Here is a 20,376-nt window from a genome sequence, read left to right as displayed (position 1 = left end):
TCCTGATCACCCCATTGTTCCCATTTTCCATAGTTTACAAAAAATACACAAATGCATTTTTCCTCCTCCTCTCTGTCCTATAATTTCCAGTTTGGATCCCTTAATAATAATTTGAGTTTATGGGTTACTAGAATTCCCAGTTAACTAAAAGATACTTCCTCTGTTTTACATGCTTTTGACAATTCTTTTTGGGAAGAACATTTTTGGTTAATCACTTGTGATGTTGTTAATCTATATTCTACATGATTTAGTGATTCAAGCTATCCAGCATCATTGCAGTAAATGCAGTAATTATTCCTCAAAATTAATTAATTTTATTTTGAAATCCCTTGCATACCTTCTATTTCACAATTTTTTTATGTTTAATTCCCAATTAGTCTTGCAGATACATGGTGCCCCGATGGGTTCAAGATTTCCCATCCCTTGCAATTTTCTATATGGCATGGTGGGAAAAAATGTTTCATTTTTTTCTGAATCTAACCCCTTTTATAATTTAATTTTTTTGTTTGGTAGATACGTGGACGACCTGCTGCTTGTATGGTAGGGTCAATCCTCAAATGTGGAGAAATTCCTAATCTATCTCAATTCCAATAATTTAAATCTAAAATTCACCATTAGTGCTCCTGATACTCACCTTCCCTTTTTGGACATACAATTGTTTGGTGATCCAATCACACGCCGTGTGAACACTTCCCTACATAGAAAAGACCTCTCTGGTAATACTACTCTTCTATCCTCGTCTTCTCACCCGCTCCTCACAATAAAAGCGATTCTGTATGGTGACTTTTATCGTGCCAGACGAATTTGCTCTGATCATGAATCCTTTCTTCATGAACGGGGGAATATAAGGACACTTAGATTAGGATAGGCAACAGTTAACTTAGGAGAGGCCAACTGTGGGTAAGTCAGCGAGTTCCCAGCATTTTAGTTAGTAGGGCCTGGGAGCCCAAACAGTCCAGTAGGGCTTTCGAGCGTGGGCAATGCAGTTGACCACGTAACGTTCAAGCTAGGAGCCCAGTCATCCAGGGCTTATTAACCAAGGGTCACAGCAGCAGAGGAATGCAGAGCAGCACCAAGATGTGGCAGCTGACTACATGGACAGATGCCCTTATGTATGGGGTGAAATGGACAGGGGAACTCCTGAAGGTAGTTAAGCTGGACAGAAGGAACACTGCGGTACCAGATGAGTCGGTACGACCCGGGAGCATTCTAGAAGAAGAAAGCACAGGAATAGACAAGGATAGGATGTGTACTGTGATGTTCACTAGGATACACCTCCTCCCCCTCCTCTCATTTCTGCTGAAGACTTTGCCTCCTTCTTTAAGCTGAAGATCGACAAGATCAGACAAAACTTTGGCCCGCAGCCCCCAATGCCCCTCTTAGCCACTCAGCACTGCTCTGCAAAAGCCAGCTTCTCCAACATGACAAGTCAGCTCTCCACCCTTCTGTCAAGATCACACCTCACCACTTGTGCCCAGGACCCACTACCGTATCAGCTCATCCCTAACTTGGCCACAGTCTTCATCCCATCTCTAACACACCTCTTCAACCTGTCACTTACAAATGGTGTCTTTCCCTCATCCTTGCCGCAATCACACCCATCCTCAAAAAGCCCTCCCTCAATCCATCCTCTGTGTCTAACTATCGCCCAATATCTCTTCTCCCTTATGCCTCAAAACTACTGGAACAGCATGTATATCTTGAACTGTCCTCCAACCTCTCCTCCTGTTCCCTCTTTGACCGGTTACAATCTGGCTTCCGACCGCATCACTCAACTGAAACTGCCCTAACTAAAGTCACTAACGATTTACTAACCGCCAAGAGCAAGCGACACTACTCTGTCCTCCTTCTCCCGGACCTGTCCTCTGCCTTCGACACCATAGACCATTACCTCTTGCTACAGACTCTCTCATCTCTTGGCATCACAGACTTGGCCCTATCCTGGATCTCATCATACCTAACAGACCAAACATTTAGTGTCTCTCTCTCAAACACCACCTCCTCACCTCATCCCGTCTGTTGGTGTTCCTCAAGGCTCTGTCCTAGGACCCCTACTATTCTCCATCTACACCTTTGGCTTGGGACAGCTCCTAGAATCCTATGGTTTGCAGTATCACCTCTATGCCAATGACACGCAGATCTACCTATCTGGACCCAACCTCCCCTCCTTACTGACTGAAATCCCACAATCTCTGCTATCTCAGCCTTCTTCTCTGTTCGCTTTCTCAAACTGAACATGGACAAAACAGAATTCATCATCTTTCCCCATCTCATGCTACCCCTCCACCAGATGTATCCATCAATGTCAATGGCTGCTTTCTTTCCCCAGTCCCGCACGCTCGGTGCCTTGAGGTGATCCTCGACTCTGCGCTCTTTCAAACCACATATCCAAGCCCTCGCCTCCTCCTGCCGCCTCAAACTCAAAAATATTTCCCGGATCCGCTCATTCCTCAACCACGAAACCACAAAAACACTAGTGCATGCTCTTATTATCTCCCGCCTTGACTACTGCAACCTCCTACTCTCTGGCCTCTCCTCTAGCACTCTGGCTCTGCTCCAGTCCATCTTACACTCTGCTGCCTGACTAATCCACCAGTCTCCCCGCTATTCCCCAGCCTCCCCCCTATGCCAGGCCCTTCACTGGCTTCCTATTGCCCAGAGGCTCCAATTCAAAACTCTAACCATGACATACAAAGCCATCCACAATCTGTCTCTTCCATACATCTGTGACATGGTCTCTAGGTACCTACCCGCATGCAACCTTCGATCATCTCAAGATCTCCTTCTCTACTCCCCCTTATCTCTTCTTCCCACAACCGCATACAAGACTTCTCCCGTGCTTCCCCCATACTCTGGAACTCTCTGCCGCAACACATCAGACTCTCACCATCAACGGAAACCTTCAAGAAGAACCTGAAGACCCACCTGTTCCGACAAGCCTACAGCCTGCAATGATCCTCGGTCTACTGAACCACCGCACAACCTGCTCTACCCTCTCCTACTGTATCCTCACCCATCCCTGTAGACTGTGAGCCCTCGCGGACAGGGTCCCCTCTCCTTTTTTACTTGTGTGTCCCTTGTCTTACACATGTTTATTATACTTGTCTATATTTCCCCTTTTCACATGTGAAGCGCCATGGAATAAATGGCGCTATATAGATGCATAATAATAATAATGTTGCTGTAACTGAGCTGGATGTACTGCGAATGGATTCAAGTAAAGTTGTTTGCTTCAAGTTGAAACTGGACTGTCTCTCTTTGTATGACACCGACAGGAGTGAACCAAAGATCAGATAGGACCCTGATGGTTCAAAAGGGGTTAAAGAAGGTACGCAGCAAAGGGGACATTATATGCATGTGGCGGGAGACCAGGGTATGATTGAGCAATCTATGACAGCCAGGACTACGGCCTTGGCTCCCCTCACATAATCATAACTTATTTTTCTCTGCTGCTGTTCATACAGTTGTCAAGTATACAGCTTTCCTGTTTATTACTACTGCCTGCAGTTAACCATTTGTTTGCTGGTTGCATAAATCTCTGTATGTTGACATCAGTCTACTGATAACATACAACTCAGCCATAACCATTTGAATACTCGCAAGCACTGTTGCCAAGGGCTTACCAGTAACACTGACTTTGGGGAAGGCCCACTTTTCACCTACATACAGTTATTACACTACCTTCATTCACAAATTTACCTATATCTCTATATAATGATAAACTGGATAGATTGGATAATGAATGATGAGATGCTGCTTTTTTTCTGTACAGAGTGAATCAAGTGAATTATGCCAAATACTGCCCATACAGTGGGGTTGGGAGCCCAAATCTGCACAGGGGTTCACCGGGGGATTGCCCTGTTACCCTATGGGCCAGTCCGAGCCTGCTAGCAACTCCTGGACTATGTATCTACAATGCTTGTGTATATCCACATTCCTGGCTTTGTGTCTTCTAGTGTTTCTGCATTGATTGTCTGTCTGCTGGCCTACATACCTTCCTGTCCTGGTCATCGCTGATCTTTGTGCCATCTGGCAAGTCCTGCCCAGTGGGCCTTGCCTTCGATCCATATAGCTTAGAGAATCCACCTCTCCAGGTGAGGCCATAACATATGGCTTTATAGGTCCTAGTACAACAATTAAAATGAATGTAATAATTTGATGTTCTGGTGCTGAATAATCAAGCGTTGAAGAAACATGCAGAATAAACTCCAAGAACATTAGGCACTCGGAGTACTTCGGCACGCTCCCATTGCACTTTCAGGGTGACTTGCATGTGGTGAGCACTAGCACAGAAGCTTACAACATAGAAGGTAACATTTTTAACGTTGTTTTGGACCCATACAGCCATATCGTCCTGACAGATTATTGCACATCCAGTCCACCTGGATGTAAACTGAGTAGAACGCAGTGATTGGCATATGTGATTAGGAAGAAAAAAACAATTTTGCTAAGCATCTGTTTTTCTCATTCGATTTATTTAATTAAAAGATTGATTACACGCAGTTGTTTTGGGATGCAGGATTAGGTCAATTGTGGAAGACTATGCCTAGGACTCGCTTTGCTCGTTATCAAAGTGCTTATTGTAACACTCCTGGTGCTTTCAGCATGCTGGTTTTAGTATACACATTGTACACATACAACTGAAAATGACGTATAATGCCTAATACAATGACAACTGACATCACATATAATATTAGGAAAAATGTTTTATTAGGATTTTCATAAATGTATTCGGATAACATGGAATCTTAGCACTTCACTTGTCATATCCTTCCTCACTAGGAAGCGGATAATTATCTATTCTGGTCTGAATAATAAAACCAGCAGATGAAGAGATCCCTTAGCAAGGGTGCTGTTGACAGACGATAACATTATGAAATGGGTACTGCAAGATCTTTATTCTTAAAGCTACACCAAATGTTTTAGCATTGTGACAAGTGAATACAATTACAAGTGAATTATCATCAGCACAGGAAATATGGAAGCAATGAGTGCGTTGTGGAATTGTGCATCGGCTGCCATACTGTCCATTGACGCCAAAGCATCACGCCGTAGCAAGGAAAAACCTAACTTTGCACCTTGTGTTCTTCAAGAAGTAGAAAGGTAATAGAAAATATTTGCGCTGAAGGTGTTCATTCGCTTCTGTATTATGCTTAAACACCCTGATAATCTGCCTATTTAACCTCTCCCCATTGAGGTATAACTACAAGGAGGTGTTCAACGTCTGTACTAAAGAGGAGTGGAGTCACTGCAGCTGTGTAATACAGTTATGTGCGCCAATGAGGTGCCTCAGGAGGAATAATGAAAGGGGTCTTTTTTGGGAAAATAATGCTATATGAAATCTTGAGGCATATGGATAGAAATAAGGCTGCCCACAGCCTCTATGGATAGAAATAAGGCTGCCCACAGCCTCTATGGATAGAGATAAGGCGGCCCACAGCCTCTATGGATAGAGATAAGGCGGCCCACAGCCTCTATGGATAGAGATAAGGCGGCCCACAGCCTCTATGGATAGAGCTAAGGCAGCCCACAGCCTCTATGGATAGAGCTAAGGCGGCCCACATCCTCTATGGATAGAGCTAAGGCGGCCCACATCCTCTATGGATAGAGCTAAGGCTACCCACAGCCTCTATGGATAGAGATAAGGCTGCCCACAGCCTCTATAGAGCTAAGGCTGCCCACAGCCTCTATGGATAGAGATAAGGCGGCCCACATCCTCTATGGATAGAGATAAGGCGGCCCACAGCCTCTATGGATAGAGATAAGGCTGCCCACAGCCTCTATGGATAGAGATAAGGCTGCCCACAGCCTCTATGGATAGAGATAAGGCGGCCCACAGCCTCTATGGATAGAGATAAGGCAGCCCACAGCCTCTATGGATAGAGATAAGGCTGCCCACAGCCTCTATGGATAGAGATAAGGCTGCCCACAGCCTCTATGGATAGAGATAAGGCAGCCCACAGCCTCTATGGATAGAGATAAGGCGGCCCACAGCCTCTATGGATAGAGCTAAGGCTGCCCACAGCCTCTATGGATAGAGATAAGGCGGCCCACATCCTCTATGGATAGAGATAAGGCTGCCCACAGCCTCTATGGATAGAGATAAGGCTGCCCACAGCCTCTATGGATAGAGATAAGGCTGCCCACAGCCTCTATGGATAGAGATAAGGCAGCCCACAGCCTCTATGGATAGAGATAAGGCTGCCCACAGCCTCTATGGATAGAGATAAGGCTGCCCACAGCCTCTATGGATAGAGATAAGGCGGCCCACAGCCTCTATGGATAGAGATAAGGCTGCCCACAGCCTCTATGGATAGAGATAAGGCGGCCCACAGCCTCTATGGATAGAGATAAGGCGGCCCACAGCCTCTATGGATAGAGATAAGGCGGCCCACAGCCTCTATGGATAGAGCTAAGGCGGCCCACAGCCTCAATGGATAGAGATAAGGCGGCACACAGCCTGTATGGATAGAGCTAAGGCTGCCCACAGCCTCTATGGATAGAGCTAAGGCGGCCCACAGCCTCTATGGATAGAGCTAAGGCGGCCCACAGCCTCTATGGATAGAGATAAGGCGGCCCACAGCCTGTATGGATACCCTATTACAGCTCTATTCAACTGAAAGTGTCTAAACAGCCATAATAAAGAATTATGCATTGTAAAATAAATTGATCTAATTTGTCGTTAAATTGACTTGCTCTTGTATATTATGTAAAGTGCGTTTACATGAAGCAACTATTGGTAAGGCTCAGATAAATGTAAGCAAACAGGTAAATTGATTCATGCTAAGAGTCAATTATTAGCTAAAGTATAGACATGATTGTGCAGGACCTGAACTTTCGCACCTAAAGGAACATTTTCAATAATCCTTGATTTCCTTTAATAAACAGGATATTAAACACTGTTTTACTGACTCCCTGTATTCCTAAAACGTCATCCTCTACACATTGCCCCGTCCCATGGGCAGTGTACATGGCAGTGGTGCCCCATGTCAGATGGGTAGGTACCATCCTAGAGAGATGGCCGTGGCTCTCTCCGTGTCAGTCTGCGAGGTAAGGAAACAGCCGAGTTAGATAGTCACATATAAACTCAGTTATTGCTTTTGTACCAAAACACTTACTCCTCACCGTTCCTTTTCTAATGTGTGTACTATAAGAAATCCTTTTCCAAATACTTTCCATTTCAGATCACTTACAGCACATTTCCAGTTGGCAAATGCATGGAAAATATTTACCAGGGATCATCAGCAGATCTCTGCATTTACACAGGCTTTTCTTTATTGATACATAACTATAGCTCGTAGCAGATGCACATATGACAATTATTCTTAAAGAAAAAGCAGGTGACATTGGATAAATAATATACAGACATGTTTGAGGTTTAATGGAACAGAGTGCCATCCATTGTTAGTGATTCCAATTAAGCCAAGCTGCTTCTATGCATGTAAAGGAAAGTATGTCATTCACATACACACAATCACCTAGATGAGTGCCGTCTCACTGACTGCTAGTCTACTGCACAAGGCCAGACACGGTCTAGTGGGAATGTGGCAGGAAGTATGTAAATCACATAGTGGCAGTCACGTGACCACAGACTCCTAGACAATTCTCAGTGTGCAAGGCGCTCGATGTGAGGATTCACAAATCTGCAGTCATATAAAGTGACTGCAGACTTGTAGCTTAAGGCCAGACAACCCCTTTCATATAAAATACTGACTAATTCTGACAAATATCCATGGCAGCCATGACGTAGCAGCAGATTTAGTAAGCTCCATTTGTGCCATGGCTAAAACTGTGCCGTTTTCCTACCCCATTCACCCCCCCCCCCCAAAAAAAAAAAAAAAGACCTAACTAAACTTCAACTAGTATCTTAAATAAATTAGGAATGTGGTTCATTTGGGTCTGGTTCCCCGATCCTCTAGTAACAGCTACATCCCAGGTCCCACCACTTCACTTCTGGTCAGTAGCTAAGCCAGCCCCCTTCTCTGTTTCTACATCACCACAATGAGAGAAGGGCTCTGCCTTATTACACCTAATATGTGCTGAAACAGAAAACTCTTTCCTTGTATTGCGCACAGAACCGGAGGTGAAATGTCCAGAACCAGAATAACGTGGCTAGCAGAGGATTAGACACCGGAAACACTGCATATAATTTGCAATTATTAACATAGGAAACTGAATTTGGTCTTGTAAATTTTATTAACGGCTGATGTATTAAAAAAAAAAAAAAAACCCGGAAGCAATACAGATTGTATTCGGATGGCATATGGGACAATTCAGATTAAAAATCGTCCATTTTTTCTGGATGACAATGTAATTATTTTTTACATGCTCATATGAATTAGAGTTTCCATTAAAATGATAAGTACCATTTTTCTGAATAAATTATGTTAAATATATTGTAATTTGTCAAAATATTGCACTTTATTAGAAGTGTGGTCTTCGGCTGACAAGACAAGCTATCTGTCTGACCATCTATATAAATTATAATATATGTTAGCAATATAAAACAATTGGATAAAATAATAGTCTAAAATAGATTAGATTAAAAAAAAGAAAATTGAAAAATAATTCAAGACATACGTATAATTAATTGCAATTTTTCAGTGTTAAATAACGCTAATTTGGCACAAAATGAAATAGAAAACAACCTAAACCGGACCAATATTAGTATAAAATAGCCTTAGTATGTTCAGGTGTTTTGCTTCATTTATAGCTTATGTTTAGTATTATGCTTTTCATTTATATAATTTTATACTGTGCAGAACTGCTTAAAAATGATGCTGTTTCGCAGGATCTTTCTGCAAGGAACACCTCATCCATTAGTTGTGCTAGGGAACAGCAGTATTTTATGGCTGATGTCTATATAAAACCATTACAATGGACAACACCAAGCTCTGCCCATTGTAATCGATGACTGTCTACGTCGTCCTACATATCATGGGTTTCCTTACAGTCCCCCACTGCTTTGGAGGTTGCTTTACATTATTCACTAAATATTTCATAAACAGCACCTACAGAGAACTGGTCAGTACTATTTTATAATGTAATGTAAAGGCATAGCGGTAGCGGCACTGTAATACTGATTACATTGATACTTTGATCTTCTGTAATCGACATTTCAAGTTTTCTACTAATTACATCTTTTCCTCCCTGTCTGTGATTCCCCGATCCCCAGCTGTCAAGCTGCGTGCGCGCGCCCTTGCGCTTTTAAAGGACCCTCAACTTTTTTTTTTTGTTAAATACATTTTCTCCCCTCTCCTGCAAGGGCCCACCGGGTTTTTCCCAGGCCAGACCAGACCGACCCTGCCTCCGTCTGCCTCTTGTCTGTGAATGACAGGTCATTGCTGAGATTTCATACAGAGTGATGCCATTCACTGACTGGAGGCAGGCGGGGGGATGGGAATGACGTACCTGAGACAGGGGGGGCCTGGGAATGACGGACCGAAGACAGGCGGGGGGGTTAGGAATCACAGTCTGTAGGCAGGCGGGGGGCTGGGAATCACAGACCGGAGGCAGGCGAGGTAGGGCTGGGAATCACAGGGCGGGGGCAAGCGGGGTAGGGCTGGGAATAACAGGCCGAAGGCAGGTGGAGGGAGCGGGGAATCACAGGCCGGAGGCAGGCGGGGGGTGCTGGGAATCACAGACTGGATGCAGGCGGAGGTTGGGAATCACAGACCGGAGGCAGGCAGGGGAGGGATGAGAATCACAGGCCGGAGGCAGGCGGGGGAGGGCTGGGAATCACAGCCCAGAGGCAGGCGGGGGAGGCCTGGGAATCACAGGCCGGAGGCAGGCGTGGAAGGCCTGGGAATCACAGGCTGGAGGCAGGCGGGGAAGGCCTGGGAATCACAGACCAGAGGCAGGCAGGGGAAGCCTGGGAATCACAGGCCGGAGGCAGGCGGGGGAGGCCTGGGAATCACAGGCCGGAAGCAGGTGGGCAAGGCCTTGAATCACAGGCCGGAGGCAGGCGGGGGGCTGGGAATCACAGAGCGGAGGCAGGCGGGGGTTGGGAATCACAGGCCGGAGGCAGGCAGGGGAGGGCTGGGAATCACAGGCTGGAGGCAGGCGGGGTAGGGCTGGGAATCACAGGCCGGAGGCAGGCAGGGGAGCTGGGAATAATAGACTGGAGTCAAGCGGGGGAGGGCTTGGAATCACAGGCTGGAGGCAGGCGGGGGGGCTAGAAATAATTGACTGGAGGCAGGCGGGGTCTGGGAATCAGATTGGAGGCAGGTCGGGGGGGGGGGTGAGAATCACAGACAGGGAGGAGAAGACCCAATGCATAGTCCAGCCCCGATGCACCGAAATTCAATTAGCAGAAAACTTCCAGTGGTGATTAAAGAATTAAAAAGCGTATCTCTTCACCAAAGTTATTAATGTAATCAGTAAGTATTACAGCACTATTACAGCTATGTATTTACTGTGCTGACGGGTTCTCTTTAAAAGGGGATGTCTGAAGCAATTAACAAGTTCCTTTTTTTAGTTGATCTCGGTGCACGTTTGGATTAAAGATACTACATATATTTTAACATGTAAAATGTACAATTATTGGTCATTACTGTCTAATTACTATACATTTATTCACATAAAATGATGTATTACTCAGTATTCATTATTCCTATAAAGGCAGTCTGGTACATTCTGATCATAATCTCACAAAAGTTCCTTTGAAATATAATTATTTTCTTTTATTTCTTTTACGAATCCTACAATATTATTTTGCTTCCATGTGGAAACCCATCATTAGTTTCAGTCGATGTATTTAAGTTTAACGGTCCTCCTGCCTGAGGTCTCTTATCCCTATGCCTATAACTATGGGCACCTCTTCCGACAAGCCTATAACCTGCAGTAACCACCGATCGACCAAACCGCTGCACGACCAGCTCTACCCTCGCCTACTGTATTATCACCCATCCCTTGAAGATTGTGAGCCCTCGCGGGCAGGGTCCTCTCTCCTCCTGTACCAGTTATGACTTGTATTGTTTAAGACTATTGTACTTGTTTTTATGTATACCCCCCTCACATGTAAAGCGCCATGGAATAAATGGCGCTATAACAATAAATAATAATAATAATAATACTTTATCTCACAGAACATGCTGTCTTGTGTCCTTTGTCTGGAGTTCCATCTCCTTAGATGTGTGCTCTTGAGTCTCCTCCCTGTAACACTTATCCCTGACTCTGGTGTCTGATGGGAGCAATAGATAATTGCTATCTGTAAAAATATCTACTTACATTCTTAGTGAACAATTTGCCCCTAAGGATACATGTCATTGGTTCCTTCTTTATGTACAGGCGTATCCTTAGTTTCCATCACTATGCTCAATTGTTTCCAATCTCAACAAGACACTTGGTAGGTATCTCTGTAGACATTCGTTTCCAGTCTCAATAGACGTACATCTGTAGACGTGGGTTTCTATGTGTACAGATAGAATGTTTTACATATTTTCTAGTTGCTTATACATTTATTTAGTTCTTTGTTCGAGTCTATATTCTGTTTTGATAGCTGTATAATTACAGGAATTTGTCTCCATAAATATGTATAACCAGTTCTTGGTATAGAATAGAATATATTTTAGAATATTACTGTTAGTAGCCTCTTTATGCTCTTGTAGTCTAATATTGAGGAACAAACGTGCTGTTTTCTTATTTGCAGAGTTAAATGGCCCTGTACCTTTCCATAATGGTCGATCCACAAACAGATCTGTAGAAATGGTTTAATTTACTTAATTCCTTGTGCTTTTAAAATCAGATTTGTGCTCTGTTATTATTTTGATACTTCATTTCTAATACTGGCAAATGATCAGTACAGTTGACTTTTACTAACAGGCTCTTTTCTGGCTTCACAGTGTTTCTCCTAGCATTGTTAAACATCTTTTTCATGGTTCAGTCACCCCTGATTGTGTAACGTGGGGCATTGATTATTTTGATTATTTTCTAATCATGTAACTTTAGCCTCTAAAGTTCCCTCTAGGCATACTAGGTTCTGTGAAAAAAACGAAACTACCATCAGGTCACCGGATTGAGAAATGCCTGGAATGACGGCACGGTACGCAGAGACCTCAGGCTTGGTTTCCTGAGCAATGATGCCATGACGGAGGAAAAAGTAAAATCCAGCAACTGCAAGAAAAAACATTTAAAACATCATATTTTAGATAATTGAAAAAAATGAAAGAAGAATTAAAGTAGATATTAACGCTACTGTCGACGCGTTTCAAGCTCTTAATATTTATTAAGAGCTTGATCAGCTCGAAACGTGTCGACGGTAAAGCTAATATCTATTTTGAATTCTTCTTTCATATTTTTTTAATTACCTAAAATATGATGTTTTAAATATTTTTTTCTTACGGTCGCTGGATTTTCTTTTTTTCATATTAGTTTCTGTGCTATTCTGTTGATTGGATAATCACTGTACATTGTGCTTGAGAACACAGCTGTGTGGGCTTAAAATGTATGTTTGTGGGGCAAATCCTATAGGATTCACCTACCTCTTGTGCCGTTAACACTTTGCTCTGTACTAGGTTAATACTACACATAGACAATGATTATACATACATTGCTATACTTCTACATTATGGAAAGGTTACAAGAGATGGGTTGTATATATACGTATGATGACTGCTAACATACTACTTGACAGCCCCTTTCCATTGCATACATTCCTTCAGAATAATAACTATCTAGGAATATCTTGTCCTCATTTTTAAATATTTTGATATTTTTAGTATATATTAAGGGATATGATTTACACATGGTTTTCTCTAATGAAGTAATCACAATATCCTGCAGTACTGAGTATGAAGTACCGAGTATTCTATACTACTATCCCATATTTGAGGTTAATGCCACACATTTAATAGATGGCTGGTCCGACAACAGAGAGGTAACCAACTAATTTTGTATACATCTTTTCCTCTTACTGTGCGTATAGTCAACAAGATGCTAAATAATATTAGTATAAAAATACTTTACAATGAAGTTGCACACAAAATACATAACAGTGGTGTCTCAATGGCATTTTCCTTTCTTACAGAGAAGAGTAAGCCAAATGTTATGGGTTTTTTTTTCTTTTTGGAATGAGTTGCTTTATTAAGAACCACTCAAAAGTGCCAAATTGTCATCTCATCCATTTCTCTTTCTAGATAAGTATTTTCCGACATACGTACATATGCATGTGCAGAGGTGTGTGAATCAATTTGTGGTCCAGTCCATAACTCCAAGCTTGCATGAATACTAATAAGCACCTTAACCCACAAATATATCATTTCTTAATCGGTAAAGCCATGGTTTCTGTTCTTTCTTTTCAAATGAACTGTGCAATATTCTGAATGGACAATCAGTAGAAGCATGCAGGTTGCTTTTCAATGCCAAGTCTCTTAAGTTGGATTTTTCTTGTTTTTAGGCCTCCTCTGTTAACTCATTACTACATCCGTAAGGATCGACGGTAACTTTGTATTCTCTGATGCCTCTGTTTGTGCTCCTCAATACATCACTTTCTAATGTTTTTTATGGACCAGGACACATTCCTGACACTTATTGAAGCACCACCCTTTTAGAATTGAGTGTATCTGTAATCATAAGGCTAACAGCCATGAACTTGTTTAGCTTTGTGTTATATATGCATGTTGAAGCAGAGTAGACATTTCATAGCTCCAGTGTTCTTTCTTTAAAAAAAAAAATAGAATAGAAAAGGGGTATCGTTCTGTCAGATTTTACATTTTAAAAAATAAAATTAATGACATTTGATAGTGAAGCAAAACCTGTCGTTGCTGCAATATGAATGTGCAAGGCAATTTCTGTATGCCTGAGCAGTCACAGTGTTAAAATGCAGCAAGGGATATCGATTCCTCTCTTCCAAGCAACAAAATAAGTGAAAACTGGTATGACTGTGTATATACATGAATGAAACAGATGCACCAGAATTTCCATTGCTTACATTAGACTGCACTTCCCCTTAATTTTTTCTGCCCTCTTCTGCTTGCTGGACCTTTTGCCATCAATATTTAGACTCATGTTTCTCCTTTTCTCCAAATTTAGAAGCTCTTGGAAAAGTTCTTTCACGTTGTAATTCATCTTGGCTGAGGTCTCCATGAAGGCACATTTCCACTCTTTGGCCAAAGCCTCCACTTCTTTTGTATCCACTTCACGTTGCGTCTCATCACACTTGTTTCCCACCAGCATGACTGGAATACTTTCTATACTTCCTTTAATCTGCAGGATCTGTTGATAGATAGGTTTCAGCTCCTCAATTGACTGTTTGCTGGTGACTGAAAAGACCAGAATGAAGGCATGACCCTTAGAAATAGAGAGTCGCTGCATTGCTGGAAACTGGTGACTTCCAGTTGTATCTGTAATTTGCAGGGTGCAAACACTTTTGTCACAGCTAATCACCTGTCGATACGTGTCCTCAATGGTGGGGATATAAGTGTCTCGAAATGTTCCTTTTACAAAACGTAGAACCAATGAGCTCTTCCCAACACCTCCTGCTCCAAAGACAACTACTCGATAATCATTACTTTGTTCTGGCATCTTTACGGCTTGTTGAGTCCTAGAATAAAAGACAATAAAACACAATCACAATTATTGAAAAAGAATGTGTTTTAGACTTGAAAGAATACAGATACAATCACATAATAAGTTCAGATAGTTTTTACAAACTATTATTAGGTAACACTGTCACAGGCTAATTTATATATATATATATATATATATATATATATATATATATATATATATATATATATATCCCCAACAATGTAGACCAGCTCACTCCTGTGAACCACCTGGAACCTCAGCTGACCTGGTTAACTCCGTTGTGCCTGGATCTGGATGTAGGAGTCCATCCATACAAATGTGAACAACAACAAAGCAAAGTCCAGCAATAACGTGAGCAATCCAGGATGCTGTTAAAAATTTTTTTCTTTTTATTCATAAATCCATTAAAATCTGAATTCTGGACCGTGAAGAAGGCGGGTTCTACCGCTGAACCGCGTAGTCCTATCTGCACGACTTTCCTGCGTTATTGCTGTTTTGAACTGCTTGGACCATTGCATTTTAATGGATTTATGAATAAAAAGAAAAGATGGCGTCGCCGCAAGAACATGTTGCCAGCGTGGACAACGTCTGGATCCAGGATGGCGCCGGCGGAAGAAGATGTCGGGGATCATGTTGCAGTGGCGATGACGACGTGAGTATGAGAGACGGAGTGAGAGAAAGGGTCGTATGTGGCGTGAAAGAGGGGGGGACGCGAGTGGAGATGGTGAAAGGTGAGAAGAGTGTGTGTTGAGGAGGTGTGTGTTGAGGAGGAGTGGTGTGTTGAGGGTTAACATGGCAAGAGGTGTGCGGTGACGTCACCAGTTACAACTGGACGGAAGTTGTTACAACCCGGAAGCTGCTTAGCGCATTTATTATTATAGATATATATAGTATATATAGTTATTTCTATAGCGCCAACATATTTCGCAGCACTTTACATCGTAGAGGGGACATGTACAGATAATTGACACTACAGCATAATAATAAACACATATCAAAACATGTAACAACCCTGCTGGCATCGCTGCATGGCCTACCATCCCCCACACACCAACTTACTCAGTTCTCCAGGCCATACTGTGATTTCTGTCTACTGCCAGCTCCATGCTCTGTGCCGCTTGTCTCCTATCTGCTCTGTGCATGTTTCCATGTTTCCTGGCTGTGTGCATAGGGGGGCGGCGCCAGAACTCTCTGGTTCTTATGGAGTCAGGGTGCACCTGTCTCATGTGTCCCTGACCAATTACCAAGAGCCCTCTAGTATTTAGGGCAGCTCCACCCAGTGGAACCATGCCTGTGCAATGTGTTAACTCAGTTAGCATCATGCTACAGAGCTTCCAGGTCTCACTCTGTGATCCTCCTTCTCTGGAGGCTTTGCTCCTAGCTTTGCTTAGTATTTCTCTGTCTGACCTCCAGGAAGCAGAATATACTGGTCTCTGGGTCTTTGTTCTAGTCTTGCTTTGTACCAGTGTATACTCTGGTCCCTGTGTCCTTGGCCCTGCCTCGTACTGTTGCCCAGTCTGAACTCTGTCCTATCTTTGTCTGTGTGTCTCCTTGTCTCTGGCTTCTTTCCCTGTTGTGTCTTTCCTTGTGTCCTCCCTGTCTGCTTCTGTTCGCACTCTTGTAGCTCTGTTCGTGCTCTGCTCTCTTGCAACTCTGCCTGCTTTGTACACTTTAGGCTCTGCCTTTGCTCCGTACTCTTGCGGTTCTGCTTGGCTCTGGTTCTGCTGCTGCAGAACCTGAACCTCTTGCTGCTCTGCTACTCTTCTCCGCAGTCTTGCGGCTCTGCTCGTGATTTGCTCTCTTGCGACTCTGCCTGCTCTGTACTCTTCAGGCTCTTCCTGTGTAAACAGGTCCAAACCTGTTCTGTCATACTCCACTCTTTCCTGTCAGTACCCGTACCTGCTCCTCCTGTGTGAACAGGTCCAAACCTGTTCCGTCATACTTCACTCTTTCCTGTCAGTACCCATACTACCACCTGCTGTGTGAACAAGTCTCTACCTGTTCCCTCATACACCACACCTGCCTTCCCTGTGTCTCAGCCGTGCCTGCTTGCCCTGTGTCTCAGCCGTGCCAGCCTGCCCTGTGTTTCAGCCATGCCAGCCTGCCCTGTGTCTCAGCCGTGCCACCGTCTCCCCAAGTGGGATCAGCAGCCACAGCCAGACACCACCCTGGAGTGGCACCTGACAGCTGCCTGCCGCACAAGCCTGACCTCACCATCAGAGGCTCCAGTGAAAACCAAGGCAGCTGTCCTAGTAACGCCCCTTCCAGGGAAGTCTGGTTTGTGGCACAATGGGGCCACAACCCCCTGGCTCAGGTCCCCACCAGTCAGGGTGTGAGGGTGACAAAATAGATACCAAGAGGAATGAGGGCCCTGCTCGCAAGCTTACAATCTATGAAGAAAAGGGGACACATGATAGGTAGATGGTAACAATTGCTTTCGTTGTTCGGACCAGTCAAAGTGTAAGAATCGGGTGTTCTTGTAATGCTGCATGAACTGGTTATCAGCCTAAGTATGGAACAATACAGACAGAGTGCTATTTAATGCATGCAGCATGTTAGAACATGATGTGAGGAACCTGGTTATGGTAACAAAAATTTGAATGGGCAACACAGAGATAGTTAGGTTAATGCATTGAGACAGTAGGCCAATCTGAACAAAAGCGTTTTTAGGGCACGCTAAACACTGTGGGGATTGGGGATTAATCGTATTAACCTGGGTTATGCATTCCAAAGGATTGGCGCAGCACTTGAAAAGTCTTGGAGACGGGAGTGGGAGGTTCTGATTATTGAGGATGTTAACCTCAGGACATTAGCAGAAAAGAAAGCAAGGGTAGGGTGGTAGACTGAGATCTTCACCCGTCTCTGCTCCCTATCTAACTTCACAACCTCCCCTCTACCTCTATCTGACCACAATCTACTCTCTTTCTCATCACTGTCCTCCTCACCTGTCACCCATGTCCAGCAACACGCGCACCCCCGCAGAAACCTTGCACGTCATCTAGACACTCACACACTCTCTGACTCTATCCTACCACTGTTCTCCATATCTTCACTCCACGACACAGACACTGCCACTAGTTTCTACAATGCCACTCTTGCATCAGCCATTGACTCGGTCGCCCCGTCATGCATAACAGAGTGCGACGAATCAATAAACAACCCTGGCACAACAACACCACTAAAAAGCTTCGGCAAGCATCCAGAATTGCTGAACGGCGCTGGAAGAAAACGCATTCACAAGACGACTTCACTGCACTCAAACAAGCAACACTTGCATTCAAATCAGCGCTCACCTCTGCTAAACAGGCCTGTTATGAATGGGAAACCGAGGAGGAAAAAAAGACAACAAGCTAAGTCTCAGAAAACCAGAGAAGTTGGTAACTATGCAGATTGCAGATCACTGATCTTACCCGCACAACTAGCAGCAGTCGTGGAGCGTTCCTACGTTGGTCCTAGACGCCTCGTCACAACCGGAGAACTACATAAGCCTAAAGCAGGAAAAGAGGAAAACTAAATGCCCCAGAGCAGACCCCAAAGGAAAGACAGCCCCCCATATGTATTGACGGTGAAACAAGATGAAAATACAAACAAAGGCAGGAAAATAGGCTGAGCAAACGATGGGGCCCGGCTAACTAAAAAGGACAGAAAAAGAAAAGACACTGTCTGCAATCTGCCAAAAAAACCTACAAAAATATTGTCCAACACTTGATAGCAAAATTAACCCTGAAGTCACTAGACTTCTAAACCTATATCAGCACTCTGAAATATTCTGAGACAGAGCAAAAAAGAGGCCAATCTAATAAGGGACAAAAAGCAGAATGGCAAATACTGATTAATAGGAGTGGAATTTCAGCATAGCCATAGCAGGGGCAGGCTGATTACACAAAAAACTGAATTGACCAACAAGCGCAAGTGTGAACATTAGCAAAAAACAAACTTAACTTGAGAAGACTGTAAGAGAGCTGAAGTCCAGGACCTGAGAAGCAGACTGAATCACCAGCACCCGGATAGGGCGTCGGCTGTCTTATATCCAGTCTGATACTCCAGAGATCCAATCGTTATCTTCCTCATCAGGTGGCAGATCACTACCACTTAAACCAACCACACTACCTCCTGTCATCACCAGAGGGAGAACAGAAGTGGAACACTCAACTGGTGGAGCAGAAAATGAGTTCATGACACAGGCCTACTTTACATCCCTTGTATCTTCCTTATCCCACAAACCCAAACAGTTGTTCAATACTTTTAACTCCCTCCTCCGCCCACGACTGCCCCCTACAACTTCCCTAATCTCTGCTGAGGACTTCGCCACGCACTTCAAAAACAAGATAGACCAAACACGGCAAGTCTTTATTATTCAACCACCACAACCCCTTTGTATACCAGACCAATGCCCAAACCCCATAACCTCCTTATCCAACATCACTGAAGGGGAGCTTGCGCATCTCCAAATCACACCTCACCACTTGTGCACTTGTTCAGCCATATCCTCCTTCTTCTCCTCCCGCTTCCTCAAACTGAACATGGACAAATCTGAACTGATCATCTCTCCCCCCATCTCACAGGTCTTCCTTACCTGACCTCTCTATAACAATTGACGACATCACGCTTTCCCCCGTACCGGAGCTCCGCTGCCTCGGAGTAACCTTTGACTCTGTCCTGTACTTCAAACCGCACATCCAAGCTCTCTCCACCTCCTGCCACCTCCAGCTCAAAAATATTTCCAGAATCCATTTCCTTCATTGGAGACTGCCCTTCCCGTGGTTGTTCCTTCCCCGGGAAAGACCTGGCTAGTCATTGCTTGCGTTGAGAAACATGTGATGGTGTCTCCGCGGCTTGTGTTTTGCATGTTTTTACATATTTCCCATAAGGGATGGGGGCATTTCTCTAGAATCACTGCGTTGAGAAACGTGATGGTGTCTCCGCAGTGTTGGATGTTGATCACCATGAGTTCATTCATCCTCATTTTCACAGTCTTCTACTAGGCATTGCTCCTACTGGCCAGTTTCCTACTCCACACTGATGAGGGGCAATACCCCGAAACAGCTGTTTGTGGATGGATACCATGTTTTGGCATAGGTGGTTTCCTTCATTGGAGACTGCCCTTCCCGTGGTTGTTCCTTCCCGGGGAAAGACCTGGCTAGTCATTGCTTGCGTTGAGAAACATGTGATGGTGTTTCCGCGGCTTGTGTTTTGCATCACTTCCTGTGGAAACACCCCCTCCAATGTCAAAATATCACCAGTCACAATAACTTTATATCAAGATCTAACCTCTGATGAAACACATTAAACATCTAAACAATCAATCTTTAATTTAAAAAAGTGTATGAAACCTATAATCACTACATATTAAAATGTTATAAAAATAGAGTTAACTAGAATCAAACCCACAGGTTTTAGGCAAGCCAGAACACTTAAGGCTTCCCATTACCATCATACTACACTCACTGGCCACTTTATTAGGTACACCATGCTAGTAAGGGGTTGGACCCCCTTTTGCCTTCAGAACTGCCTCAATTCTTCGTGGCAGAGATTCAACAAGGTGCTGGAAGCATTCCTCAGAGATTTTGGACCATATTGACATGATGGCATCACACAGTTGGCGCAGATTTGTCGGCTGCACATCCCTGATGCGAATCTCCCGTTCCACCACATCCCAAAGATGCTCTATTGGATTGAGATCTGGTGACTGAGGAGGCCATTTGAGTACAGTGAACTCATTGTCATGTTCAAGAAACCAATCTGAGATGATTCGAGCTTTATGACATGGCGCATTATCCTGCTGAAAGTAGCCATCAGATGTTGGGTACATTGTGGTCATAAAGGGATGGACATGGTCAGCAACAA

General features: G+C 43.9%; 3 protein-coding genes across 4 annotated transcripts in view; all 3 read right to left on the bottom strand.

The window, feature by feature from the left end:
• GNG7 (G protein subunit gamma 7) overlaps positions 1–20,376 on the bottom strand; it is a 269,067-nt gene that overhangs the window by 182,907 nt on the left and 65,784 nt on the right. The window lies entirely within an intron of this gene.
• On the bottom strand, positions 4,689–14,523 carry DIRAS1 (DIRAS family GTPase 1). Of its 2 annotated transcripts, XR_012220462.1 has the most exons (2): positions 11,076–14,523; positions 4,689–10,816 (listed from the first exon to the last, which is right to left on the bottom strand). XR_012220462.1 is itself a non-coding variant. In XM_073546813.1 (1 exon), exon 1 carries the CDS (start codon positions 14,521–14,523, stop codon positions 13,927–13,929), a length of 597 nt encoding a protein of 198 aa, XP_073402914.1. In that variant the 3' UTR covers positions 4,689–13,926. The 2 variants fall into 2 exon arrangements, 1 of the variants encoding a protein (XP_073402914.1); XM_073546813.1 differs by having other exon boundaries at positions 4,689–14,523.
• The window catches only part of SLC39A3 (solute carrier family 39 member 3), a 131,080-nt gene continuing 125,114 nt past the window's right edge, over positions 14,411–20,376 (bottom strand). The window contains exon 4 of the mRNA XM_073546800.1: positions 14,411–14,542. Coding sequence (XP_073402901.1) covers positions 14,526–14,542 — 17 coding nt within the window. The 3' untranslated portion in view covers positions 14,411–14,525. The remainder of the gene's footprint in view (positions 14,543–20,376) is intronic.

The sequence above is a fragment of the Dendrobates tinctorius genome, unplaced genomic scaffold, assembly GCF_039654945.1.
Source record: "Dendrobates tinctorius isolate UK_male_01 unplaced genomic scaffold, ASM3965494v1 ptg000011l, whole genome shotgun sequence".
Taxonomy (NCBI): Eukaryota; Metazoa; Chordata; class Amphibia; order Anura; family Dendrobatidae; genus Dendrobates; species Dendrobates tinctorius.
This window is presented reverse-complemented; position numbering and strand designations above follow the sequence as displayed.